The sequence below is a fragment of the Dermatophagoides pteronyssinus genome, unplaced genomic scaffold, assembly GCF_027571235.1.
Source record: "Dermatophagoides pteronyssinus isolate colony J.1.1.1.1 unplaced genomic scaffold, Derpt_VIB-CSIC_2022.12 sq0061, whole genome shotgun sequence".
Lineage (NCBI taxonomy): Eukaryota > Metazoa > Arthropoda > Arachnida > Sarcoptiformes > Pyroglyphidae > Dermatophagoides > Dermatophagoides pteronyssinus.
Genome location: NW_027461581.1, coordinates 1 through 25,230, shown reverse-complemented (window position 1 = coordinate 25,230; position 25,230 = coordinate 1). Strand labels below are relative to the sequence as shown.

At 28.0% G+C, this 25,230-nt stretch overlaps 4 protein-coding genes and 1 long non-coding RNA gene across 6 annotated transcripts; 2 read left to right on the top strand and 3 right to left on the bottom strand.

Moving 5' to 3' along the window:
- The first annotated feature begins 5,956 nt into the window (after positions 1–5,956).
- On the top strand, positions 5,957–14,787 carry LOC113791904 (uncharacterized). The gene is made up of 6 exons (XM_027341755.2): positions 5,957–7,236; positions 9,595–10,204; positions 10,843–11,365; positions 12,491–12,903; positions 12,977–14,319; positions 14,400–14,787. Exons 1-6 carry the CDS (start codon positions 6,348–6,350, stop codon positions 14,699–14,701), a joined length of 4,080 nt encoding a protein of 1,359 aa, XP_027197556.2. The 5' UTR covers positions 5,957–6,347; the 3' UTR covers positions 14,702–14,787.
- A 234-nt stretch (positions 14,788–15,021) lies between these two features.
- LOC113791940 (putative protein phosphatase 2C 6) lies at positions 15,022–16,478 on the bottom strand. Its single transcript, XM_027341790.2, has 2 exons — positions 15,929–16,478; positions 15,022–15,867 (listed from the first exon to the last, which is right to left on the bottom strand). The coding sequence occupies exons 1-2, from the start codon at positions 16,290–16,292 to the stop codon at positions 15,173–15,175; spliced, it is 1,059 nt and encodes a 352-aa protein (XP_027197591.1). The 5' UTR covers positions 16,293–16,478; the 3' UTR covers positions 15,022–15,172.
- Positions 16,479–17,238: 760 nt separating this feature from the next.
- LOC113791941 (uncharacterized) lies at positions 17,239–18,541 on the bottom strand. Its single transcript, XM_027341792.2, has one exon. It carries the CDS (start codon positions 18,188–18,190, stop codon positions 17,690–17,692), a length of 501 nt encoding a protein of 166 aa, XP_027197593.1. The 5' UTR covers positions 18,191–18,541; the 3' UTR covers positions 17,239–17,689.
- Positions 18,542–18,929: 388 nt separating this feature from the next.
- LOC113791788 (uncharacterized) lies at positions 18,930–19,773 on the top strand. The gene has a single exon (XM_027341617.2). It carries the CDS (start codon positions 19,019–19,021, stop codon positions 19,583–19,585), a length of 567 nt encoding a protein of 188 aa, XP_027197418.1. The 5' UTR covers positions 18,930–19,018; the 3' UTR covers positions 19,586–19,773.
- Positions 19,774–20,269: 496 nt separating this feature from the next.
- On the bottom strand, positions 20,270–25,230 carry LOC142646124 (uncharacterized). Of its 2 annotated transcripts, XR_012847123.1 has the most exons (3): positions 25,193–25,230; positions 23,048–25,128; positions 20,270–22,664 (listed from the first exon to the last, which is right to left on the bottom strand). It is a non-coding gene; the product is annotated as an uncharacterized LOC142646124 (long non-coding RNA). The 2 variants fall into 2 exon arrangements; XR_012847122.1 differs by having other exon boundaries at positions 23,048–25,224.

Below are 25,230 nucleotides of genomic sequence, written 5' to 3'. Positions count from 1 at the left end.
TTGTTCCTATTTATTATTCCATAATTCTTTGTAATTTCCCTATTTCCATTTTACGAAAAAATTCCCGTTCGATAAAATAATAACAAATTAATAACGACAATGATGGACTCTATTTTTTCATTTGAAATTAACGATTTTTTTTGAATTGTTTGTTGCTGTTCATTTTGTTTTTTTCGTATTTTCTGAAAGTTTGTATTTTTTTTGAAAACTAACCCCAATGACAAAACACTCACACATTTAATACAAAACAAATAACAATTAAACAACATTCTCAATGATGATGTATTGTATTGTATACCGATCAGTCAGATTAATTTGTTTTTGCCTGTGTTTTTTTTCTTGTATCCATTTTTTTGAAAAAAATGTTTCTTTTATTTAAATGAAATCCTTTGAGTTAATTTGCTTTTTTCAATGATTTTTTTTGTGTGTAAATCTAATAATTTATTATTTGATTTATAATTCATAATAATAATGATAATAAATCCGTTTTCATTTTGAATTTTTGAATTTTGTAAATTATTTTATTCTTATCAAAAATGATCGATAGTTCTATCGCCATCTATCCGTCGATTTATCTAGCATTCGCACACAAAAATTTTTTTTTCAATTTATATTCGTCAGATGACAGCACTATAAAAATTGCAAAATTTCAAAAAAAAACTAAAATTTTTGGTTATTTAAAAATCAAAATAGCAATTGTTCTCCTTATTGTTATTATTATTATTTTTAATTATTATTCCATTCAAATTGATTTATTGGGGAAAATCAAATTGAATGAACAAATAGAATGAATGGAATGTCGATCACCACACAATGATTATTTTTTTTGTGGCCACCATTATTTTTCGATGGGAATTTATTGAAATGATAAAAAAAACAAAGGTATAAATTATAACGTTTGTTGATACAAAATGAATGCAATAACATTAATAACCTATATATTTGTCTTGTTTATTTAAATGTCCATGATAATGAGTATTTGTCCTTAATATAAAAAAAGTGAATTATGATCATGTTTAATAAAAAAAAACAAATGCAAATAAATTTTTTTTCCTGCCAATTCAATTGCTACATTCCACAAAAATCTAGCCTTGTGATTTGTTCGGAGATATTATTTTTTGTTTCATTCATCAAGATTCACTTAAGATCATCATCATTATCTTTCGTTTTTTTCTTTCTGGGGAGATCAAGATTATCATTTGATTTGTTTGAAAATTATTTCAGAAAATTTATACCATTAAATTGATAATAATGATCGTGTGGATTTAAAAAAAAAATTCAACTAAAATTTATTTACATATCACCAGATTAAAGATAATCAACTTTAAATCCCGAATGATTAATCTAATCAAATTCCAATGTGTTGGTGGTTTTTTATTCAACTCTGATAATAACGAAAAATTGGAATTGTAATTTATTTCAACTTCCTTCCTTTTTGCCATCCCAAATGTATGGTAATCGATCCGTTATTATGTAAAAACGCAAAATTTAGGCGTGTCCAACCAACGTCGTACAAACACGTGTGTTTATGAACAATCTTAATTATTTCAATATACAATCGAAAATCAAATTGTTACAAATCATTTTGTATTACGATTAAACAAATTTAATGTTTAATTTGTTTTTTTGTTTTGTTTTTGTTTTCATTATTTGTTTGTTTCGAATTTTAATCTATTTAAAATTATTTAAGTTTAATAAAAATTCAAACATAAAACTTTAACTTTATTCTAAATAGTTTATAAAATGCTTACAAAATTTGATCGATATTTAATATCCTTATCATCATCATCATCATTATTGGGTCAATCGATTCATTTGAATATTAGATTGTTTTGTTTATTTTTTTTAATTTGTTGTTTTTTGACAAATAAAATTTTTACATCTAAAATTCAAGCAAATTTGTTTCATTGGATGATGTGTTGAAATAATTTTCTAGGAACTGATTACAATTCTAAATAATTTCATTTCCCTACCTTGATTAACCTAATTATAAGACTGTATTCGATTAATTTTTTTTTTCGTTTTACATCAATCAATTGGCCTCCATATATCACATTGTAATAAATAATCATTTCATTTTCTTTAACGTGAATGACCAATGGCTAATTTTATGATTTATTATTAATAAATAGGAAAAAAAAGTTTCTATTTAATGATACGAACAAAACACAGAAAAATCTCATTCATTCAGGCTAAATCATTATAATTGTAAATTTTATTTAGAAACACTTTTTTTCTGTGGGAAACAGTAACAACACAAAAAAAAGAAGTGAAAAGGTAAAATAAAAATGAAAACAGTTTATACAGTTTCAAGTTTGTTACTGTTTGTTAATAATAGAAATGTTTGGATCAAAATGTTTCATTCATCCATTTTTATTATTCAGTCAACTTTGAATGAACCGATGTGAAACTATGTATGTTTTTTTTGATAAACAAAACAAAACATGATTTGAAACACAATTTGAATGAATTTTGAAAAGAAATGCAAAAAAATAGATAAATTCTTTGAAAATCCCACAAGAGAATACATTATGCTTATTATTTTTTCTGATTATAAAAATATTTGGCTGTACATAAAGCACTTTTTATATCGAGTCTAGCCTGTCCCCATATTGCACACTATCATCATTATCGCGATTGTTGCCGCATCTTGTTTCGCATAATAAAATATTGTTGTTTGAGAATCATTATTATTATTATCATCATTGAATTCATTTTTAAGAATTCATTATCGTTAGTTTTATTGAGCAACCATCTATTTAGGATTTTTTCTCTGTGTTTAACTGTAGCAGCCAAAAAAACAAAACAAAATTATAATTTATTCGATTAATTATTCGATGGAAAAAAATGAAAAAAAGTTTGTAACCATTTTGGATCGGACATTTTTCACATCATCATTTTTTCGAATGTTTTTTTCTTTTCATTTTTTGTGTAATTGGATCGATATTTTTTCTCCTCTCTTGTCCGTTATTATTACACAACATATGTCAAACAACGAATAATCATGATCTGTGTGTTAAATGTTAAAAAAACCATACAATTGATTCGTGTTAAAGAAAAACAAACAAACATTGTCTTTCTTTTAGAAGAATGATTGGTTCTGATCTAATTTTTTCCTATGCATCAAAATTTTGTTTGCACTTTCAATTTCATTTTTTCCCGTTTGTTTGTGTGTAGGTAGGTGGTCATGAACAAGAGATTAGTTTGTTTTATGTTTACTTATGTGTCCAATATGTATCCAATCATTGATTTAAAACTTTTAATTTTGTTTTTCATTTGTGTAAAATTTATTTATTAACAATTTTTTTTTCATATTGATTTCAATTTATCATTCGAGTCAATTCGCATGAAATGAAAAATAATATTGATCGATATTTATGTCGTGTGTGTATTCGAATTGAATTGCAAAAAAAAATTAATTTCTTTTTTTCTTTATTTTCAATCAATTTCATTTTATATTTTCATTATATTTGTTTGTTTGGATGTCAGTTGAAATTTTTCAGAAAAAAAAATTGTAGGATGCTTATTCAATTCGATCGTTGTTGTTGTAATTGAATTTCCTTTATATCAACAAATAAGCAATCTTTAAAAATTTGCCAAACAATTTTCATAGTCGCTGTACAAAAACGAAATTATGTAGGCAATATTTGATGTTGCTGATGATGATGATGTTGAATATCACAAAGAGTCAGCCGTGAATAATTTTCTTTCTTTTTTCTATTCAACTTTTTGAAAATATTATTTGACTGTTGTTTCATTTGGATCAACAACAACAACAACAACAGCAAAAAAAATCAGTTCAAAGTGGACATAATTCTGTTTGATTTTTGATGGTCTATCACTATTTGGTGTTTATTATGTTTTTTTCCATGGTTTTTTGTTGTTATGGAAAAAAATGCTTACGTAAGCGATAGATTCAAGCCAATCATTGTCAAGTTTTTTTTTTTTGAAAATGGAAAACTTAAAATAGTTAACTCAAACAGACAATTAATCTTTGGATGTGTGTGAATTGAATTGACCAACATGTCCATCATTTTTTCTTATAGAAGAAAATTACGTGTTAAATTTAGATCAAATACCAAAATTTTTTTGTTTTTTTTATTGTTGCAGGTGAATATTGCGCATCACACTTAATCAGACATTATCATGAGAATTTTGCTTGGCGAACAACAAAAAAAATCATCATCATCATCATGGACATCTAATCTTTTGTTTTAATCAGTATTATTATTATCAGCATAATCATCATCATCATGAGATGCGTTTCGAATTCATATGAATTTGTTGATTGAATCAGAAAAGAATGTGTTGCATACTATGATGATGATGACGAGTATGGATAATTTACCGTTAAAAAAAACCATTTTCCCAACCTTTTTTACATAATTGGCTTTTTTCCCTTAGAACAGTTAGATATTTGAAAAAGATTGAATGACTCAATTCATTTGGAAAATAAATCCATCGCTATTTCATCATCATCATCATTTTTTGCCATTTGAAATATTTTTTTCCTTGTGGTCTAATGGATCATATTTTTTGTCGATCGATGGTTTATCTAAGGAAAATATACATGCAGCTTGATCGATGTGTGTTCATCATCAGAAGATTTTTATGGCAAAATTCTTTCATTTTACTTCGAATGTATGACAATTGTTGGCTTGACATTTTTGTTTTTTTCTTCATTATCAATTTGTCTATCAAAATTATAAATTTGTAATCTGGAATATGGGTCACTGCCGATAGCAATGATGATGAAGATGATAATGATGATAATAGAAATGGTTCATTATGATGTTTGATGATGAAACATCGGACAAAACTATTTTGAGAAAATCTTCATCAATTTGGATGATGATGATAATAATAATTATTATTATTATAATTAATAAATGGTGGCAAAAGAAAAATGGTCTAAAACTTTGAAGTTTATTTGATTTCTTAGTAAAAAAAAGCATTTTGTGTGGGATTTTTTCGTACTTTGAATATATTTTTTTTTAAAAGGAAACCAAAATTCTTATGAAGAACCATCAAAAAAATTATCATCATCATCATTAAAGATGATGATTACTGAATATAAATGACATCAATTTTTTCTCATATAATGAGAAATGTCAAATCTCGAATGAATAACAAGTTGATCACCACTTAGTTATCTTATTTTTTCGCTTTTATTACATCATTATTATTAGATCAATTTTTTTCTTTCTTTGCTTCTTCAAATTGGATAATAAAAAAACTAATGATAAACAATGTCGCATCATTGAATTGAATCGAATGTGGTTTGAAAAGAAGGAAATGAAAACAGATTTCGATCAATTTAAAAAGATAATTCACCAGGAACAAACTATAGACTATCTCGCCTACACTATAGCATTATTATCGAATATAATTAGTCATTTCTCATATTTTCTTGTTTTATTTGCATTGTGGAAAGAAATTTTTTTCGTCAAATTATCTATTTGGTCATTAGGAAAATCTTTAATAAATAAAATCCAAAAAAAAGATATTAGAAAAATATATATTGTTCTACCGTCGAAAAAAACAGATAATCATCATTATCATTTTTTACAATTATTATTGATTATCCTTCATCAAAAATGAAAAAACCCAAAATTAAGAGAATCATTCATCTTATATCATGAGGTATATGAGTAAACCTATTGGTCATAAGTAATCATCATCATCATAATCTACGAACATCTTTTTTTTGAAAAAAATGACAAACTAACACACCTCATTTGTTGCATCTTTCTCTTTTCTTTTTTTTTATCTATCTTTTTTTTCATTTGTTTTTATTCTCTTTCTTCAGGTAATTCAAACACAACAGATAGACAAACAAACAAGCTGCCTGTTTGCTTGTTGTTGATAAACATAACTACCAAACAAACACATCCATAGAGTAAAAAAATAATGTTCAATCAAGAAACAAATGATGATGATGGAGATACACATTGCAAATGGCTTGAATAAAAAAGAGAGAGAGAGAGAATGGAAGAAAATTTCATTTTTTTTCTTCTCCAGGATACAAGGTTTCCAGACAGCAACATTCATCAGGCCATTATATGAGGAACACACACGACAATAATCATTTGTTGAATCTATTTTTTTAAAAGAATTATTATTTTCATTAAATGATTGACCGTCAAATGATGATGATGATGATCATCCTTATTATTTGAAATTGTTATCATCCATTGTCTTTGTTTGTTGTTTTTTCAGCTGAAAAGTTGATCCATTTTTTCTGTTCCTATGTTCAATAATGAACAGAGAAAATTCGTGTGCAGCAATCAGTTATCAATGATTTTTTTTCAATGAAAATTTAGCACCTGTACATATGTTTTTCAATCATGTTATCCACATCGATCCTCTATTGTAATAATATTGAACAAAGTAATTCTCGACCATCACCACCACAATCGTCTTCATTACAATCAGATGATTTGATCCAGAATCATCATTATCATCATCATCATCGTCGCCGTTATAAACATCATAATGATGATTCATCAACGAAAAGTAATGTTAATCCACAACGATATTTACGAACATCATCAAATCGAACACAAACAACAACGACAAATCGTTCGATTGATGGACAATCATCGTTATCGGGTGGATTTAGTAAAAATAGTATCGTTTCATCATCGTTTTCTACTAATAAAACTAAAATCAATAATAGTCATCGTTATCGTGTACAATATCTTGGTTGTAATAGCTGTGATATACGTTCACATAAACCGGATAATGGTATTGGTGCATATCAAAAACCATTATTGGATCTTTATTCGGCTATATTTCGTCGTTCATTAGCTAATCGTTCATTATTAACATTAAATCAAGTGGCCGATCTTTCTACACACGGTATATTTATTGCCGAAAAAGATCGTTTTACATCCTCATCATCATCAACAACGAGTGCACATCACGACAGGATTCATTCACGTCCTGGCTCATCGGCTAGTAATTTAGATTGTAATACTACCTCAAATCAATCGGGATCATCACCATCAACTATTGTGACCAAAGTGATTACTCCATTAAGTAATATTTTATTATGGGCAGCTGTTCGTCTTCAACATCGTACACATTTTCGTACAAATAATAGCAATAGAATGAATGTTAAAAACACCAAACGACGACAAATTGGTGTTGCATTTGTACCGTTATCCTGTTCTGAAGCCGTACTCGATAAGAATGCATTTATAACATTAAATTCAAAACAAAAATTCCTATTAGGTATGTAGCAATCGATTAATATTAATCAATATAACATACTTCGGTACTATATTTTACTAATAATCATCGAAATTGAAATTGATCGATTTTTTAGAAAAAGTAAAAAAGAGAAAGTTAAAATGAAATTGAAAGCAAATTGTAATTTGCACCAAACAAGCAATGATTGTGAAAGAGAAAAAGAAGAAAAACGATATAATGATCGATATCAATATCGATATATCCTTTTGACCTGAATGTCCATTGATGATGATCATGATCTATGAATGGTATACTAAATGTGTACGTTTATTCATTGAAAATATAATTCAAAATCCTCTTTATCGTAATTTTCACGTTAAAAGAAAACAAAATTTTCAATGAAATTAAACATGATAATGAAACAACAAGATGTAATTTTTTTTTGTGAAATAATTTCGTTTACGTATTTTATTCAGAGTTAAAAAGGTCAGAGATAAATAAGTAATGTTAGAAAAATAGTTGAAATTTTTACTTTTTTTAGCATAGAAAACTATCACATTTTTATCAGTACCATCATAGATCGACGACAATTAATTATTATTTACCACAATCAAATGATGTCAACGATGTAATATCATCATCATCATCATCATTATTATCAAATGAATCTTTTTTGATTAATATTTAGATGATGAACTTACTTAGATGTGATTCATATATGATACTGCTTTTGTAAATAGTTTAATTGCATTTCACCATCGAATGACATTTCGAAATGAGCCTTTCATCAAAATTATATTTGATCTTCTCAAATAACTGTTGTTTGCCTATGGGCCTTTTATTTTCATTTGAAACTATGCAAATATTAATAATAAAAAAAATGTACGACAATTAGATTGGTGATGATGATGATGATGATGATGGTGACTTTTAATTATTCCATTGTTTTTTCTAGAAATTTTTTTCTGCAAATTGCTAAAATATAATAGGCCTTGTGACTATTTTCGATTTGTCTTTGCTTTGTCAGAATTGGCATTTTTCATTTTTTTCCTCATATGTTTTTTTTCTGAATATTTGATGATAATAATTATAGCTGTAGTATAAAAAATGGAAACCATTCAAATATTTGCGGTAACATAAACAATGTGTTATGAGAACAACTTGGATATGACAATACACCCTATAAATCATTTTGATTGATAAATCGATTTTGCCGTTGTTAGGATACAATCGATTTCGGACTTTATATTTCATTCATTGATGAAAAATCAAACATTTACTTTTGGATTTTTTTTTAATATTTTGAATATAATTGATTGATAACTAATCGATTTTCTAAATTTATCTTAGCACCAACATCGAAAACATGATTGATTCATATCTGTAGGCTACAATTAAAATCAATCAAGCTAGACTAGACTTTGTGTTTCAATTATAATCAACGATCATTTCAAGAGATTAATTAATGTTTGATCAATTCATTTTGTGATAAAGTTATCATTTCTTACCTAGTATGAGCGAAGATACTGAAATTTAATCAAAACCAATTTACATTCTCTGTTGATTATTTATTTTTAGGACAATTTCTATAAGAACAACAAGAACCAGTCGAGATATTATAATGGGAAAAGATTACCATTGTCTGTGAATATGATTTGCTATTGCAAATCATATGTAAATCATTGTTAAGTTCACACGATTCATTTAATCTTCAATACCATCCAAATATAACATTCACCTTAATTCATCTTAGATTACCGAAATCATAATTTTTTTCATTTATTTCTAATTTTCACAATTCAAAAGTATTAAATTACAATTATTTTAGTTTTGGATTGAATAAAGCAAAAGAAATTCTCAAACAATTAAAAAATCATTATTCTGTAATATAAATCTTTCGCTATTTTAAGGGATTGTTAAATTCAAATGATCATTATCATGTGTGACCATTGATTTTTCAGACTAAATACGCACGGATAATTTTTTGGATATGCAATACAGGTTACTAATGAGCATTTAAACAAAAAGAGGAATTTTCATCCGGTTTTTCCTTAAAATCTGGTAATCTGGTGAAGATTTTTTTGAAAGTCAAATCCTAAATTTGAAAAAAAACAGAAAAACAAATAGCTTTTAATGATTACGATGGAGACGACGAAAATTCCATTTATAGTCGATAGTAAAATTTCATTCCTTCAGTCAACGACTAATCGATGTCCATCAAAAGCTAGCCACTATTTCTTAATGAAATTAATAATTGAAATTTTTTTTCCTTTCGTTGAAAACAACAAATGACAATTCCAAATTCAATTTCAATTTGTTTTTGTTTTTATTTTTTCTGTATTTGTGTACGAAAAGTGCATTTCAATTCAATTTTTTATTCATTTTTTTTAAATTTAATAGGAATACCACATCCACCATTATTTGTCTGTATCCTTCAGAAAATTAATTCCAATCAACGATTAGAATGTCATTTATTTGTTTGTGGTACTACTGATGATGCTATTCATATGTGCAATAGTATGGATGAATTAAGACAATGTCAATCAACTATTGGACGATTACAGATTCCAGCCGCTGGACAAATGGGTAAATATTCTTATAATAACAATCGTCATCATCGTATACCATCATCATCAACATCATCAATAATAACACGTTCATCTACGCCAAGTCAAACTGCATCCGAATTTTCAATATTATCAACAACGATTAGTCGTCCTAGATTTTCTGATATTGAAGAAGAAGATGCTGATGTTGAAGAAGTAGTACGTGAAAATGATTTCAATGATGAAGATGATCATCTTTGTGTGGTTCTGCACAATGGCTACATTCATCAGAAAGAAACTGATGTAAAAAAATTAATTGACAACTACCAATCACAAATAGTTGATAACAAAAACAATTCTCGACAAGCAATGGGGAACAAAACTATTCAGCATTCAGCAACAACAACAACAAAGAACAATGATAACAACGATGGCCAATCAAAGATCAAGTATAGTAATGCAAGGTATATTATTAATTTTTTTCCATTGTCCATTCATTATTTGTATGTTTGAAATGTTTTTTGTTTGTTGTCATCTAAAGAATAATGACAAATGATGTAAATAAAACAGCACATGATGCAGATGTAATAGATTTTCAACGTAATTTTTTACAATAATAGCTAAATTCCCAACCATCAAATTTTTCTATTTTCTTATTATTGTCCAAAATGGATTTTTCATTTTATTTTTTGTTTCTTGTCAGTATCCATATAATCATATGTATGAACAAGGGGAAATGAACAACCACAATTGAATTCACAATGGGCGTAATTCAAGTAGTAGAATAGTGATTTTGACGGTGGATGATCTACGAAATATGAAAAAAAAATCAGTTAACAAAGATGTATTTTAGTCATACAAAAAAAAAGAAAAAATACAATCACAAAATATCAGTGTTAATGGCCCATTTTAATGTATTTCAATTTTGTTCCATTCAAATTTTTCGATTCATATCAAAAAGCCGAGAAACTCACTAAATTTAATTTTCCCATGTCGAAACATATTGGTTTGACCTTAGAAGAAAAAATAACTTATCGATTGATATTAATCAAATAACTCATTAATCAAATGTTACATTTTTGTTTCATTCATTCTGATTTAGATTGTATGATCAAACAACGAGAATGATTGTTGACAACAAGGTCGCCATCAATAATCAAAATGATACTGTTGTTTTTAACAACAATGTTTGGCCATCTGAATTATCATCAATTATAAGCGGTGGTGGTGCAAGTAGTACATCGAAATCAATTTTATCGAATAATACAAAAAAATTACAACATAATGATCATGATGAACAACATGCCGGTCTAATTGCTCAACGTGATTATCGTTTTGAATCATACAAACCTACATCATCTTCATCATCATCATCATCAGTCATTATTGGTGATGAACCGACAGTTATAAATGATATCCGTAGATCCTGCAATAAATCCTCAAAAAATGTGACAAAATCAACTAATCATCAACAGCTTCATCGACCAAAATCCGAGCATAATCTTATCAGTCATCATCAACAGCATCTAAATCAAAAAAATCAACCACTTAAAAAACCAAACAAATGGCCAACAACAAATGATTTGATCGGCACAACAGATGAATTGCTAAAAAATCGCTTGTTTGTAAGTTAAAAAAACAATTTTAAAAAATTCAATAGAAATGATAAAATCTTGAGAATTTCACACCCGGTTTCACAAATCCTCTAATTGTACACCACTGAATTATTACCAGCTATCACATCATATTTACACAATTAGTTCATCGATAATTGAAATATCGTGATCAATGATCATCTGTCATTCATTTAGTCATATGATTCATTCGGTTCATTTGAATTTTTTCAATTATTATCAACATATATTGTGTGACCAAGACCTTCAATTGTTTTTTAAGTGGCATTTAATTTTTTTATCAAAAATCTCTTGTTTCAAGGATATCACGTAGTAGTGATAATTCTTCAGTGGTAGTCAATTTCATTTGTTTTTTTTCTGTTTGTTTCGTTGTTCGTTATTCTATTGTTCCGATTAGTTAGAATAGCTTTTTAAAGTTATATTGTCTCCAATTGTATTTCATTTTCTGTCGACAACTTTATTTTAGCATTTTTTTCAAATGATCCGATCGTTAATACAATATTAAAGATAATATTTAGATGAATGATATTAACAATAATAATGACGATAAAGCCCAGGTAAAACCAACATGTTCCTACTCTATTCATTCTACGTTATTGTTGTTGCTTCGTTGTTGTTTCGATAAACAACAACAACTTTGATGAAAATTTTGAAATCTTTCGTTATATTCATCATCATCATACGTTTATATTCATTGCAATAAGTAACGATAAGAAAAAAATAGGAAAAAAAAATGTAAGGCCACCGGGCACACACAAAACAACAAACGAAAAACTTTGTTATCACGAAATATCGTGATGTAAACTCTTAAAATTTTCTACTTTTTCTTTTTTCCCTTTCTCTCTATTGTCCATATTCTTTGTGTTTAATAAGGAAGAGATAGTCATCGTTGTTCATAACAGTTGTCTCTTTGTTGAATCAATTTTTTTTGTTATTACTTGACATTACGATTAACACCTTTATCATAACTAAATAATTACAATAATAAAATAAAAACAAAAGTAAAATTAAGACAAACTTAATTTCGATCACTAAAAAAAATATATTCTTTGTTTTTTTTTTTTGATAATATGATTTTCCGAATTCCACACTAATCTTTCCGGTATATTATAACAGGCGAAACAGGCATCTTTAACTAATCAGCCATATAATAATGTAATCGACACAAATGGTCAATCAACATTCACACATGATCATAATGAAGAACCAACTGGCTTACAAACATTTTTTGGTGATTCAATGCGTGCCAAAAAGAATCATTATCAACAAAAACAACAAAATCAAAAAATTTCTCCAACAGAACAAACAATCATATCGAATTCAATATTTTTAGGAAATGAAGATGATTTCTCATTGTCTTCAAGAAACAGTCGTTCGAGTAAAGATTCATTAGCGGGACCTAATCAAAAGACAAATGTTAATCACAACAATAAAAGGAAAAGTAAGAAAACAAACTTAGACAAGTTGATTATTCAAACACAAATGACAACAGAATCACCTCAGGAAAATGATAGGCTATCATCCTCAAGGTAAATGAACACTTTGTTTACAACAATGATTATTATAATTAAACTTTTTTTTTCTATTCTCGCGTTTGTCTAGATTATATGAAAAAGATTCGGATAATAACAATCGTTCATTGAAACTTTATTTACCAACCGAACAAAACAGTAATAGTAATAATAATGGTGCCAATTTAGGAGTAAAAGGATTCAATAAAAGTTCACGCGTTGAAACATGGTCAACAATGATTGCAGCAACAGCATCAGATGTTTCTGCATGCAATCTATGTCAAATGGAGTTGGAAAATTGTGATAAATGTTGCAGCTTTTGTCAAGCAATTGAACAACATAAACAAAAATTTCGTATCGAATGTCAGTGCGAAAAAGATGACATTGGTTGTGAGAATAATATAAATGATGATATCATTCTTGATGATATGACCATGGAAAACTTTCATACAAATTTTAATCATAATGATAATAATTGCTCAACTACAATCGCGAATAACAATAAGGAACGTTTACTCAGACAGCCAACAGAACCAATTAATAACAATCAACGGTTACCATCTCAATGCCGTCCACCGGATCCTACATTTTTTAGCCGTATACGACGTCTTAGTTGGCAATCATTGTTTGGAAGTTCACGTAAAAAAGCTAACGGATCTCGTCTATGGAATCGATTACGTACGGGTAGTCAAAGATTAAGAGGAAGTCGGCGATATTTTCAGAATAAAAGTAGAATTTTTCTTCCACAAACACCAAATTTAAGCAACAATACCGCTTCTTCCAACGATCATCGACAAAAATCAAATGAAAATTGTCCGAAGAATTATGCTAATCGTTTTTTCTATGATGAACATTATTTAAAGCCACCAATCGACCAACAACATAGACTTAAACAAATAAATAATTATCATAACCATCATGAGAACAATCATAAGACCGTAAAGAAAGATGACAACAACAGCAATGTAGAAAATTCAATTCGAACCGATGAGAAAATCACCGAAACGAATGATAATGATAATAAAAGAAATATGTTAATGTTTCACGCTGTTGAAAACATGAAAATTAACAATAATAGTAAAACAAAATCCGTGATCAAACATCAACAACAACAGCAACGTAATAAGCTAAATAAAACAATAGATAGAAACCATTCATCGGCTTTTGTTGTTATCGATAATGATGATGATGAAAATATTAAACTACATCCATCGAGACATTCAGAATTACAAATGAAATCTATGGTTAATTTCAATAAAAAAATTCAACAACAGCAAAAACAACTGTTACATGATTCAGCCGATTTCATCAGCCCATTTTTTATTAGCCATCCTGGAAAACAATCGAAAATCGATACCAATAATCCCAATCATCATCTCGAAGCAAAAATGGCCGGACTTGGTCTCAACGGCATCAGCATATCATCGGATTCCGGTACCTGATTTTTTGAATTAATTCTTTGCATAACTAATTGAATTGTTGTTTATTTTTTTTTGTAATTTTTATGTATCAAGGAATGGAAGAATACGATTGTCATTCGAGTGCTGAACATAGTCCTTCTGGAAATTATTATCGACATCAAAATTCATGGCTGCAATCAAGTAATGATGCGATAATGCAAAAATCTGATATTTTAAGGATTTCTAACAAAAATTTACATCCTTTTAATTGCATCGATGAGATGAACAATCATTCCACTTTAATGGAAAATTCAAAAACAAGTTCATTAATAATGCCATATACACGAGATTTTCGACGTAAAGCTGGTCATTGGTCTAATACGAATCTCGAAAGTCAATTGGATTTTATTCCTTGATGTTTCTATTGATTGATTCATTGAAAAAAAATATTTTTATATAAAGAATCATTCTCTAAAACTATGATAAAAAGTTTTTTCATTTATTCCGAGCAATTTCGATTGCGAATGATTTTAGTAATTTTTACTATCACTAGATAACGCAATTAGCTGTTAATGACCATTCTGCAGACCGTTCGCGTAATTGACACCTGTTGAATACTTATTATTACCATCTAGTGTTGGTAAAAATAATCACATTTTTGCTGACTTTGTAAGATATTTTGCCTTACACTAGATGACGCTGCTATTTTACAAAAAATAGTTCACTTTGTCGATAATACTTTGAAAAAGGTAAGAGTTCTTTGCGATTCTCTTTGAATTTTTATTTATAAAAAGATAAGAAAAATAAAATTACATTTTGAAAGCCCAAAAATGAACTTGTGTTTCAAATTGAAAAAAGGGTCAACAGTGATATAAAATAACTAGATTCTAGGGTAAATCTTGTTCGAATTTAACAACTATACAGGTCATATTATCGCCACCATTTTGACCATCTATCGGTCGTACAGGTGATATACATCTCTGAATTACTTCCTGACAAATTTTCGAAGGTTTCATTTTCTTTTTGATGCATTTTTTAATAACTGAACAAGCTTCTTTTTCGTTCATGGAGTTCCAAATACCATCACAGGCAAGAACAATAAAATCATTTCGACGGAACTTTTCGTTTGATACAGTCAAATCTGGCCAGGCAATTACAGCTTGTTCTTTCGGGCCAAGAGATCCATTTGATTTGAGCATATAATCACCAAATGCGCGAGATAAATTTAAACCCGAATTGATACGGCCATTTATGACACGAGATCCAGACATTTCAATTCTTTTAAGTTCTTTCGCATCGGTGGGTTTATGATCCAAGGTCATTGGATGAGATTTGTTTTTGTTGTAAATTGCACATCGTGAATCACCAATGTTGGACACATGCAGCTGGCCATTCTGTTTACATAATAAGGCAACCACGGCTGTTGAACCTGTCACCATTGCTAATAATGGCGAAGTTTGGCGTCGTTTTATACGGCCATAACATAATTCATATTGGTGACTTATGTTTTTCAATTCATTATTAACATCGTTGTCCAATAGTGAAGAATCGAATTGTAAGAATGCTTCTTCCAATGCTTTGCCTAGAAAGTAAAAATGAATTAAAATCAAATGAACATAGAGATAAATCACAGGAAAAAATACCATAATCTTTTTTCCAATAATGGGAATTATTTTTAATCAATTGAGGTAAGTGTTTGGCAGCGTAACAAGCAATTTCGGGTCCATTATGGCCATCAAAAATGGCAAACAATGCCAAACGATTGACAGGATCAAAATTAAGATCACAGATATGGGCATCCTCTTGATTAACACGCCAACCTTGAACCGAAGCAACACCGGCAGAAAGCTTATCATCATCACAATAATCATTACATACACATTCTAATTTAGGAAATGATAGATAAAATTGAGCAACAATTTCTTCTTGATATTGTTCATCTTCATATTGTTGTCGAGCAGAAGTTGTTTGTTGACCATTCGAACGTAAAGCAGAAAACCAACTCATTATTTAATGAATGAATTCAAAATAAAAGACTCGAATTTATTCACAACAAAATTGCCGCTAAAATATTACACTTTTTGTAACTGGTGAGAAAAAGCCAAATTGAAATCGAACACAAATCAAATACGACATCAAAACTATTTGAACATAATTGTTGGAATGAAATATGAATGATCATCATCAAATATAGATGATGATGATCATTGTATAGAAACAATTAAATTGTTTATTCATTGTCTATTTATCAATGATAACTATTTATGGAATCACATCACAATGGCAATTAAATTGATTGATTGACAAAAAAAAACATCGGCATAAACTAAAGAAAAAAAACAATGTCATGAAATGTATCGACAAAGTATTAACACCGATTAATTGATAGTTCGACAATAACAAATATTGAGAATCTGTTTGAGAACTAGATCAAATCCTATTAGAAATTATTATAAAGATTATGAATGAGAACGAATAAAATAAATATTTAAAATGAAATGAAATGAACCAACCAAACAACATTAACTGTCTTCATTAATTTACAGATAATTAAAATAATGAAAGAAAGTAAAGAGAGAAGTAAAAAAATAGACTTTAGGTATATAAATTCACGCTGGATGTTGCTATGTAGCCATTGTATTCTAAACCAGGTGCAACTTGATAGAGACGATAATTTGTTGTTGTTGTTCTTGGATACCTGCCAAATCGACCATATAAGATCATATTTCTGCAGCCTCTTAATATTCGTGGTCATGTTATGTTAAAACGTAAAAAAATAAAATGAAACAAACAAACAAATTAAATGAATCAATTTTTCTTATATCTATCAGATATATTTCAGAAAAAATGAAATTAAAACTTGAAGATAAAATGATAAGAACCTCTTCTTTTTTTCTAAGTTGGTTGCTAAAGTAGTGCGCGTTTGTCATTTACGATTTTATTGATCACGGGATTGTGTAGAACTAATTTTATTTTTTTAAAAGAAACTTTTCATTAAATCAATAATTTTTGTGTAATAGTTGTTTTGCTATATTTTTCATTAGGACATTGAATGCGTGCAGTATAGTTTTTTCCAAAATATAGTTTCAGAAGATTTTATGATTCAAAATCAAATGAATTGTTGTTTGAGTTAATAAAACAAAAATCCATTTGATGTATAGTGATAGCAACCAGACATTATTATTGCCAATCATTTGTGTTTGTGTGTGTGTGTGTTTTTTTGCAGTTAAAAAAAAGGTTAATTATCATTATATTTTTGGTGGTGGGATATTTTGATTGACATATGAAGACATAAATATAATATAATAACAAAATAAACAAAAAAATAACGATTAATATTGAATCGAAAAAATTGCTTTTGGTGTTTGTTTTTTCGGGTTAAATTAATGACATTAATTATATAATCAAAGCTCAATAGATAATGGATCATTTTTATCAAAATCAATGGATGATTCGGCAACTTTAACCATATCTTTTTCATATTTATCACTCATTGTACGAGTTTGATCATATTGATTGGAAGGACAATTCGAATATCTAACAGCACATTGATGACATTGATTATTTCGACCAAATTCATAGCCACGATCACCACCGCTAAAAAAATAACCCATTGGATCTTTTTCGGTCGTGCCAAGCATCTCTACTGAATTTATCATTGGTTCACCTTTGATCTCTCCTTTAACTGTTCGTTGACATATATTTTCACATAATAATCTTGTCATACAATCGGTTAAATTTTGTTGTCGCGTTGTATCAAGTTCTTTGTTGAAAAAATCTTTAACATAACCTTCAACAAAATTTTCAAACATTCCATCGTCGGTATTATCGGATATATCATCAGCACAGTTTGATGGCATAAATAAGACAGATAACAATAATAACAAAAACAGAAACATTGACATTATTGGTCGAGATAAAACAAAAATGAAAACAATGTTAAAATGTTCGATTCAAACATCAAATATGACCGGATGAAAAATGAAAAACTTAGCTATCGAAATTGAGCTTGAAATACCTAACTATTGAGATACTATATTTGAATTACAGCGGAAAATATCTTTTTGAATACAATTATTGAATAAGAGAAAAAACTTGCAAAAAAAACGCTCGATTGAACACACATATACGCAATCCTTGGGGAATTTTTTACGGATAAAAGCACACATAATCGTACTAATGTTGATGTATTCAGAAAATGTAACGAAATGAAATGAAACGAAACGAACTATTGAAAACAAAAACCAAAGCTAAAATGAAATTACATTTGGTTCTTATTCAAATAAAATTTCATAACATACTGACCATTGTTTGTTGTCATTAAACAGTAACATTTTTTGACATTGAAAAATGGAAGAAAATGGTGCTTTGTTTACAATGATTTTTAAAAATTGTAAACGGATTCAATTTTTTTGAAAGATTCGAACGCAAACAAAATTTACAAATGAAAAACCAATAAAAGCTTTACCATTCGGCACATAGATGGTGGTATTGTTTTCAATCGAAAAAAAAATTCAGGAAATAAACATTTATTATTTTGAAATTGAATTGATGATTTTGAAAATAATTTTTTTTCGACCGGTGAATAAGAATGATGATGAGTTTTGAGAGCAGATTTTTTTCAAGTATAAAAAGACAAACCAGTTGTCCATTATGTTCAACTTTCTTTACAACAATTTTGTCGTGATTTTCCAATTTCAAAAAAAAAAAGAATAATAACGATATTGTACACGATGGCTTTTTATCATGTATTGAATTTTTGTTTCGTTGTCTTAACTTTGATCCAAATTGTTTATGGTCAAGAAGCAATTGAAAATAATGAAACTACTACGTCGACATCATTAATACCTTCATCAATTGGCTCGATATCATTTAACGAATTAAACGAAACATTTCATCAAATTTTATTCAATACAGCCAATTTGACTAATCAATGGCAACATGAATTATTTGATCAATCAACAGCTATCGTATCGAATTTAACCAAGCAATTGGAATCATTGAATAATAATACCTTGGTTCATATGCTGTACAATACAAGCCGTACATCAATGGAAACAGGTACTACTTTATTTACCGAAAGTGTTGCGAGACCTGCAACATTCTTTATTGGACAAAATTTACGTTTACTTGGCAGTGGTCTTTGGTCATTGGGACATTCATTAAAACATTCGGGCTACCATATTTCTAATTTGGAACCAGTCATCCAAAACGTATCACAATCATTATCTGAATATGGTATTAATCTGGTCAATGCAAGCATGAACATTACACAGCCCGATATTAAACAACAACAATAAACCATTATTAACGTCGACGCAATTTGTAATCATAAAATTAAATTATCCATCGATTTGTTTTTTGAACCATTTTTTTACTATTGTTTTACATTAATCATGAACGTCCCATCATAATTTGACAATTTTTTTACTACTTTGTAAATTATTTGACATTAATCCCAATAAACTTTTTGAAAAATTAGCAGAAATGAATAGTTCAAAGGTCGCAGAAAGAAAGAAAAATTAATATGCAATTTTTTTTTAAATTTTTATTTTTATTTTTTATTTTTTGTTTATCATCAGATCATGTGTTTGTGTATCATTCAATTTGTAATCAGTCAATTAAATTGAGAAAAAAAATTTCTGGTTTTTTAAAAATGTTTTTTTCAAAAAAAAATTATTATGACGATGATGATGATCAAATGAAAATTGATAGAATGAATAATAATAGAATATTTTGAAGATCGAGAAAGAGACAGCGAAAAAAAATTTGATGAAAAAAAAAGATAAACAATTGAAATATATAGATCATAATAATTATATCATAGCGAGAATTTTCGTTATTTTTTTTGAATTGGTTCCAGGATCATCGTGGCCATTGTGTTTAGCATCGTATGTCTATTGTATGTATGTGTGACAGTGTGTATATATACCACACATTGGTGGCTGTTCTTTATTGATGTTAAATAATAAATGTTTTTTAAAAATTTTTTTTTTTATTCAATCAATCCCATAGATCGATGAAATGCAAAGTATTTTTTCTGTTTGTTATTTTGTTTATATATAGAAAGAGAAAGAAAGAAAAAGTGAAGGAGGAAATATAAGAAACAAAAAAAATTGTCGTATGACAAATTGATTGACAAAGAGAGAGAGAGAGAGAAAAAAAACAGAGAAAAAATTTTTGTTTTTTATTTTTTTCGTTATGAAATATTAAAATTTTGGAGAAAAAAAACCGATGATGATGATTTTGATGATGATGATGATAATAATGATCAAAAATGATGGTTATTGCGTGTGTGTGTATGTGATCATATTGTTGTTGTGTTAATTGACTTCTGATTACAAGCAAAAATATGTTAATTGTTTGTATACATTTATAATAAGAAAGATATTTTGTTGGTTTTGAAAAATCATTTCATTTGATTCATGAATTTTATTTTATTTTTAAATATTATTGCATTGTTTACAATCGAGAGTGGGTTGCATGTATATTTATTGCTTACTTTGTTATTGATTTCAAATCAACACTGTTTAAAAAAAATTATTGCTTTCGGATTCGAAAGTTGTACAATTGATTTTGTTGAACAACAAAAAATGATGATGTTTTATTTTGTACTTTTTAAATTTTGTTTTGTTTTGTTTTTCAATCAACAGAATATTAATGATAAAAATGAGAACAAATTTTCATTTTTTAAAAGAATATATAGGTGATCGTATGGGGGTGTGATGGATGTTGAAGTTTTTTCGTATTTTGTTTTCACCAAAAGAATAAAAATATCAAAAAAAAATGAAACAAACAATTTGAATGAGAAAAATATATATAAGGAAAAATTTTAGTTTTAGTTGTTATTTTGACATTGTCAACAATTGATTGATTGATTGGTTATTGATTTTTAACAAAAAAAAATTAACAAACAAACAAAACAAGAATCCAAATTGAATGGCGGGTCAAGTGGATAAAATATGAATTTTTGAATATTTAGTTTTTATTAACAGAAAATTATAATTAGAAAGAAACAAAATGCCAAAAAAAAATTCCGCATAAGTTTCCATCAGTGAATCGGATTTTTATTTCTCTCTCTCTTTAAAGAGAGAAACACAAGGATGTTGAGTGTTGACTGTCGTGGGTTTTGTATCAAATTATTGCTGTGGTCCAATCTCAACGAGATTTCAAAAGAATGTGTGAAAAAAGGCTTAGCATATTAATTAGGAAGAGAAAAATGAAAATGAAAGAATAAGAAACAGAAAACAACAACAACAACAATCATGATTGTTACAGATGTACTGAAAGGTGGGTGTGTGATGATGATGATGATGATGATAATGATAATGATAACGAATCGATATAATGATTTAATGAATGGGGTTCAATTTTTTGGCTGCAAACAAAAAAAAAATTTGCATTTGTATTTTGTTTATAGAAGTTGATGATTAATAGTGATGAAAAATGAAGACAAGGAAGAATATGGAAAGATGCGATAATGATCAAATAAAACAAACAACAACAACAACAACAAAAAAGTTTTATTTGAAAATTTAGATTGTTGTTGTTTGTGTTTGCCTGGAAGTCATATATCTCTGGACTGCATTCATATTGGTTTTTATTATTTTCTTTTCTATTAATTAATTCGATAGAATTTATTGTCATAAAAATCGTTTGTTATCAATGAATATCAATTCTTGCTTTGTTGGTGGTATATTCCATTCATAAACTTTTTTTTATATAATAATTTTCACTTGAATTTAATCGAAATTGATATGTTTGCTGATGTTTGAATGTGTTCATTATTATTAGTTATTTATTTATTTTAGAAGAAACAAGAAAAAATCTTCAAACTTTTAATTCGAAATTTTTCCAAAACGAACCGGAAGAAAAATTGTGATGTTGTTTGAGGAAGAACGGATCGTCGGTTTTATTTTCTTCATAATTTTTCTTTGATTAGTTTAGTTTAAAGTGATGAATTCTGTTTATGAATTATATTTATCGAGAAAAAAATTCGGTGTTTAGGGAATGGATGAAATATATCAATATTCGAGAAATAATTAATGAAAAAGAAAATTTAAAATGAATGTGTGTGATTTGAACAAGAAATATGATTTTGTTTCGTTTTTCAAATTAAAAAACGCTATTTTCATTTCACTTATTCTTAAATGTTGATGATCACATTTAATTTGAATCGTATTGTTTTAGCACATTATTAGATGAAAGCATGATTTATTTTTTGTGAGAATTTTAATGGATTCATTTTGTTGATGTTTTATGTTTGTAGCAGAAATAGTTGTTGGTAGATTAATTTATTAGATGGGAACGTTATTGATGATAAATTATTTCAAGATTTGATAGCGAAAAATTGGTATGGACTTGGAACAAAGCCGGTGGCTGTTTACGATTGTTGTTATTATCGTGTATATATTGTGTGTTGATAGTAAATAATGATGTCGCGTTTCATGTCCAGCGCAGATTCATCATGTGGTAAACGTCAGGCAATGATTATGCGAAAGAAAAAAAGAAATCGAAAAAAATTCAATGAAGCAAAATGTGAGTAAGTTATTTTTAAAATGAAAATTTCGGGTATATATGGTAGAGCGGATAAGGTATCTCGTCTGTGTATTATGCTAAATGATGACTAATATTCCAATGAAAATCGTTCAATAATGCCGCGCTAGTTTTTTTGAATTCCTGGCTTTGATTTTTATTCTAATAGAATAATGTTGCTTGTACGCAATAATAATAATAATAACAATAATCTTGAAGTCACCTACCTGGCCAAACATCAATCAATCAACTAATATCGATCAATATATTGAGATTATTATTTTACACAATAAACGATTTATATTGATAAACCCGACGACCACAATCAACCACAACTGGACATTTTTGGAACAATATTGTAGCAGACATGAGTGTGTTGTTTTGTGTGTATATTAAAATGCATGTATGTTTATGAAACTCGAATTTTTTCGATTTAATTTATACAAATCTTATCATTTCATCGAATGGATTTTTGTTTCAGCGAATAAATGGATGGAGAAAAAATATAATGAATTTTAAAAGATGAAAAAAAATTATTGTGAAAAATTGTCCAAGATAAAACATATCCAACATTATCAATATAAATGATTGAAATCAAATTTAAAAGATGAGAATGAGAAAAAGACAAAGAGGAATAGTGATAAAGAAATTATGGATTAAATTATCAATATCAACATCGCATAGAGAAAAAATAATGGAAGACCAGTGAAGTGAATAAAAGAAAAATCAATGCATCATTCGTATCATGCACCATACAACAGACCACAAATATAATTGTTTGGATGGAAATCAACAATTTTTGATGCAAAAGATTATTGTGTTCAGCAATCAATCAATCAAAATTATCAATTGATGAAAAATAATAAGAATATTGTGAATATTGGAAAGAACTTGCGGCTCTTGCTTCTGCAAAATAGATCATTGATATCCGCAATCGAATAAAAGAGCGAAAAGAAAATGAGAAAGAGAGAAAAAGACGTCATGAAAAATAAATAAAACAAATAAAAATTTTGAAGAAAATTTTTTGCCAAAAAAATAAATAAAGAAAATGAAAATCAAATCAAATTTAAATAGAATTGATAAATGAAAAAGAGAGAAAAAAATTCAAAATATAAAACAAGAAAAAAAGAGAATGATTTTTGAATGTGTTTGTGTGTGTGTGTTGTATATGGATATTTTTGTTTCATAATTTAAATTGTTAATTTTTTTTGAAAATTAATTGAAAATTGTAAAAAAATAAAATGAAAAAAAAATTATCATCATCATCATCAATCAATCAATCAATGATTCGGTTTTAGCAAGATATTTACATTATAATAACGATGATTATATAATAGAATTCAAAAGAAAAAAATAAAAGAAAAGAACATTTTGTGTGATTTAGAAATAAATTTTTCATGTGTATATGATGGTGTGTGTAGTTGTTGCATTCAAATATCACAATTGGACTCTTTTCTTCATTTATCCAAGAAATGTTTGTGTGTGGGTGGGTTTTTTTCTGGAACTGTAAACATAGAAAATATATATTTTTTCTTTTTTTGACTGGAATCTCATCCGATAAGGAGGTATAAATAAAAAAACAAACTGTTTTTCAGCAGTGTTGAATGAAATCAATCAGAATTGTAGTTGTTTTATTTTTATTATTGCAAATGATAAAGTTATGTTTAGTATTTTAAACCCGCAAATATATTTATGAATCGAAACAAATTAATCAATGCAACGATCGATTATTTTTTTGTCTCTCTTTGTGTGTGTGTTTTTGACATTTTCTATGTAATAATTATCATTGTCATCATTAAAAAAAAATTTGAATAACAATTTATCATGTCAAAAATATTCAAACACGTAGTTTATGTGGTCCAGCCATTAGATGATGATGGCCACTCATTATAATATCGTTCACTTGATGACCGGTTGCAAAGTTGTGGCCGCCGGGTTGTGATTGTGTTGGCTGTGATAGCTGATGATGATGATGGTGTGATGGTGGCTGTGTTTGTGGATGGCTATGATGATTATTGTTGGTGGTTATCGTCGTCAAACCGTTCGAAACGGCAGCTGCGGCTGCTGCTGCGGCCGCAGCTGTACCATTCGAAGCTGCAGCAGCTGCCGCCGCTGCAGCTGATGCGAACATTTGACTAGGCAAAAATGGTAAACAATAGCTGGATACCGGAAGCACACCGTCGACGCTACCTGTATTGGTTTATTGTATACGATAGATACGGTATATATAGTATCTCTTATATTGATTGATTTTTGTAGTTTGTCGCTAGCTGGGTTTTTCTGATTGTTATTTTTTCGCTATATGCGCCTCATCATTTAAAAGGGAACAATTATAAATATAATTCTTAACAATTGATGCAAACATGTCTTACGGTTCGGTTATTAGTAGCATCGTTGAAAAGTTAATTAT